The 4208-nt window shown below is 36.9% G+C and overlaps 1 protein-coding gene across 1 annotated transcript; it reads left to right on the top strand.

Annotated features, from left to right (window-relative positions):
• Positions 821-2311, top strand: LOC109228171 (probable carbohydrate esterase At4g34215). Its single transcript, XM_019393347.1, has 2 exons — positions 821-1541; positions 2020-2311. Exons 1-2 carry the CDS (start codon positions 885-887, stop codon positions 2266-2268), a joined length of 906 nt encoding a protein of 301 aa, XP_019248892.1. The 5' UTR covers positions 821-884; the 3' UTR covers positions 2269-2311.

Raw genomic sequence — 4208 nt, 5'->3', positions numbered from 1 at the left:
ATTATTAATTCACCCAAACATTTTTCTCCTAGTAACGGTAATTTTGGACTCCGAATTGGAAAGTATATGGTAACGTTGTCCTTATATGATTATTAGAACTGTTTCTCATCATTTTTTCTTATTTATGGAATCATTTATATCACCCTATGTTTTAAAAAAAATGCAACCTGATGCACCGAAATAACTTTATCATTATTCGAATGCTCCCCTTCTATATCATCCTATATTCAGTAGAAGTAAATTAAAGATGATACGGATACTTTACTCTTCACAAGAAAAAAGTGAAATAGTAAAAGAACGAGAAGAACCATTTCACACTTTTATACACAGCATATATAAATGCCAGGATTATGCAGATGTATTTGAAATAATCTACTCATGCTCAATAATCTACATACTAGACTAGAAGATAAATGCAACGAATACAGCCAAGCATTAAGCTTAAATATCTCCCACTATATGATTGGAATGATTTTCATAAATATGTCTTTTCTATATTTAGCTTTCCCCACATTTTCAAGTAAAAAATATAATCAACCTTTTGCTAACATTGTATTATAAATTATTAAGAGCAATTCACAATTTTGGTCCCTCTCATCGCTTTTTAAAGAAAGCATTTAAGCTATGCATTTCATTCAGCCATTACTGAAAGGAAGTGACGAAATTAAGTGCATTCACTAAAAAAAGGAAGTATAATAATGTTAGAAACTAGCATCATATGTAGAACGTGGGCATATCAATCCTCCTAAACAAAGAAAAATAGATTCCAAAAAAAAACTTTATTCCTCTGCATTCAACTACTTCTGTTGTCCTAAAATATTTAAAACCAGAAGAATATTTGTTTAGGGGATTTCAAGTTCACTACCAAAAAGAGTCAGTACAATATGTTGAAGCATAAAAGTGATGAAGTTATTCTGGTCTTAACATTTCTTTTACTGGTCTCAAACTTATGTTGGTTGATGAGTCCAAAGAAAGTGAAGGAATGTGAAAATACGGCCAAAAAAAATGTACAAATATTTTTATTAGCAGGGCAAAGCAACATGGCTGGACGAGGTGGAGTTACTAAAGAAGTTTCAACAGAAGGAACAATTACCAAAGTTTGGAATGGTTTTGTGCCTAAAGAATGTAAACCAAACCAAAAAATTTTACGATTTAATGCTGCTTTAAAATGGGAAGAAGCACATGAGCCTATGAATTATGGGATTGATTGCTTAGCAAGTTGTGGACTTGGCCCTGGTATGGCTTTTGCTAATGAAATTCTTAAAAAAGATTCAGAATTTGGTGTCATAGGTTTAGTACCTTGTGCTAGAGGAGGGACTCCTCTATCTAAATGGCAACGTGGGTCTTTACCTTATGATGATTTGGTTAAAAGAGCCAAATCTGCTGAAAAAGATGGAGGAATAATTAGGGGGTTATTGTGGTATCATGGTGAGAGTGATGTAAAAGGTGGGAATGGATCAAAAGTATATAAGACCAACTTGGAGAAATTCATTCATGACTTGCGCACTGATTTGAATTCTCCTAACCTCCCCATTTTGCAGGTACATTTTAATTATTCTTGGGAAAATTACACAATATTGTTGTTCCAAAAAATAATAGTCAATAGAATATATATATTTTTTGTAAATTAGGGTATAATATACATATTTTTTGGAAAACTCCCGGGGAAACCCACAGCCGCTACCCTTCGAGTGTGCACTGGGTAACTTGCTCACTGGGTAATAGCTCGTAAATCACATAGGAGATGTAAACCGCACTAGAAAAGTCCGGTGCGACGAGCTCTGGTTGAGGAGGCTGGTGGTGAGGGGAATCAATCCTAGGCCTCCCATGTGGGAAACCACTCATCCAACCAGCTCAATCAACCGTTACGGGCTAATATACACTTTTTAAGGTATTTTTTATATATTTGGCTGGATGATATCATTATTTTTGGCCGGCCGACCAAATATGTAACTTTCACTAATTCTTACACAGTTTCTTGATTATATATGTCAGGATTTAATTTTTATATATTGACAGGTTATCCTTCCATATCCAAAGGAGCCATTTAAAGGGCCATATATAGAAGAAGTGAGAGCAGCTCAGTTGGCTATCAATGTCCCAAATGTGGTAAAAATAGATGCTAAGGGACTAGAACTGGGTCCAGATGGTATTCATCTCACTACCCCAGCACAAGTTCAACTTGGTCATATGTTTGCTCATGCTTTTCTTAGCCTAAAAAATTTCTCTAGTTTCTTCAAGTTTTTCCCTTCTAATATATTCTCTTAGATCAGCTTGTTGTATCTTTTGAATAATTAGGTCTTAAAAATGAAGTTTTCTACCACGTTCATACACATCAGTCTGCAGAGTGCATCAAAATATGTATACTGTGTGTGCTTTTAATTCATTTATTTCTTATTTATGGATTAATTTTTCGTATCAATTACTAATGTTTTCCAAGTCCGCTAAAATTACAGAGAAAAAGGACTATTTTCTGGTTAATCATAGAAATAAAAAAGCTGCTATGATGAGTACAGTTGCTGTTAATTAGGAGCTGAAAGGTGAATCACAACTTTCAACACCTGCTGTTTTTGTTAGAATATAGTTAATTAATCATGAGAATAATGCAATTGCAAGTAGTAATAAACCTAAAAGCTTCAGTTTGACGATTTAAACATTGTCTTCCTTTTCTAGATCTTGTAAAACTGGAGAAAAAAAAACTATCACTAATTCAACTGAGTATATGCAAGAATCAATATTTGCCAAACTTAGATTTTTGCTTTAATCAATCAAAAAAAATTGGACAGCCCTGTGCGCAAGGCATTTCGTGTTCACGTAGGATTCGGGAAAGGGCCACACGAGGGGTGTGATGTGGACAGCATAACCTAATGAAAGCATTAGTCGTTGCTTCTACGCGTCGAACTCATGACCTATAAATTACACGAAGACAACTTTACTATTGCTCCAATGCCCATTCGCTTTAATAAACCATTCGAAGAAAATGAATTGGTCCATATGAAAAAGAAAAGCTAAGTGAATTGTATTGTGCTCTAAAAGAAAAAGAAAAAGATTATATTATCCACCATTTTTTTCAGCTGATGATCACAACATGTATACTCCATTGTTTGACCCAAAAGTAGGTTAATACTTTTCAAGCAAATCAATCAATGTAGATGAAGGGGTAAATCGTAGTAGAAGATAATAAACCCTAGGATGATCTTGAATATAGAATCAGATAGCAATAGGATAAACAAAGTTGATGAGAGAAAGTGATAAACTTTTGAAAGATAAGAGAGATAATGTTTGAGAGAGAGAGAAGAGAGAGATTGTATTTTCAGTAGTGCCCCCTTTTACAGGGCTTAGATCCTCTTTATATAATAGAGGATCCTTGCTCGAATATTAAAAGGCAAAAAATAAAGTACATGTTATGGAGCGACCGACGTGATCGTGGAGTTGTCCCTCTTGTTGCTCATAGGTCGCTCTTCTAGCCGGGCTTACGCACACTCGGTCGGTCGTGCTGGCTTGAAGAACGTAGTTGGTCAAATTCGACCCTATACAGTTAGTCCCTCCGCTCGTCGGGGTCGCAGCGAATGCGTCCACGATGGGCGGAATCGCTACCTCCGTCCCGGGAGAGTTTGACTTTGTCAACAACTTGTGACGTGACAAGCAGGGGACAGTAATCATGACTGTCAGATCGTTGAAGCGAAACGCCTTTCCTCATGTGACGTCAGCATTCATATGCGTCATCATTGTGCGTATTCTCGAGGCAAGGGGATCAGAAGCTTTTTGGCACCTGGTTTCCCGTGCTGATTCTTCTTCGATTCTGATGTCAACCAGCCCTATAAATAGGAGAAGGGTTCAACTTGATTCAAACTTTGGTCATTTGCAAGAGAATTCCAGACCTTCAATACATATTTTCCCATTCTGGTGCGTTTCCCCTTGATTGAAACCCTCTCTCTTTTTATTCTTTTGTTGGGTTGCGCTTAACTCTTTCCTTCTTTGAAAACCATGCATAAACCTTGCCGACCTGACGAGAGGGTCCCGGCGGCTGTCCCTGCAAATGTACCGCCATCTTCTGATGGTGGAGAAGTGGGGGAAGAAGACGTCAGTCCTCTCACTGTGGAGGCATTATTGCCAAAGCATATATTATCCCGGAGTGATTTTAGTAAAGATTCCCCCATACCGACTCCAGAGTTTTCGGAGTCGTATAGAACCACTTGGATGATCTC

The sequence above is a fragment of the Nicotiana attenuata genome, chromosome 6 (assembly GCF_001879085.1).
Source record: "Nicotiana attenuata strain UT chromosome 6, NIATTr2, whole genome shotgun sequence".
In the NCBI taxonomy this organism is placed as follows: Eukaryota; Viridiplantae; Streptophyta; class Magnoliopsida; order Solanales; family Solanaceae; genus Nicotiana; species Nicotiana attenuata.
This window is presented reverse-complemented; position numbering and strand designations above follow the sequence as displayed.

What these genes read in the sequence shown, in the direction of transcription:
- LOC109228171 (XM_019393347.1), top strand. Translation starts at nt 885, where the DNA reads ATGTTGAAGCATAAAAGTGATGAAGTTATTCTGGTCTTAACATTTCTT. An exon ending in CTAACCTCCCCATTTTGCAG is followed by an intron (nt 1,542 to 2,019) that starts GTACATTTTAAT and finishes ATATATTGACAG; the next exon opens with GTTATCCTTCCATATCCAAA.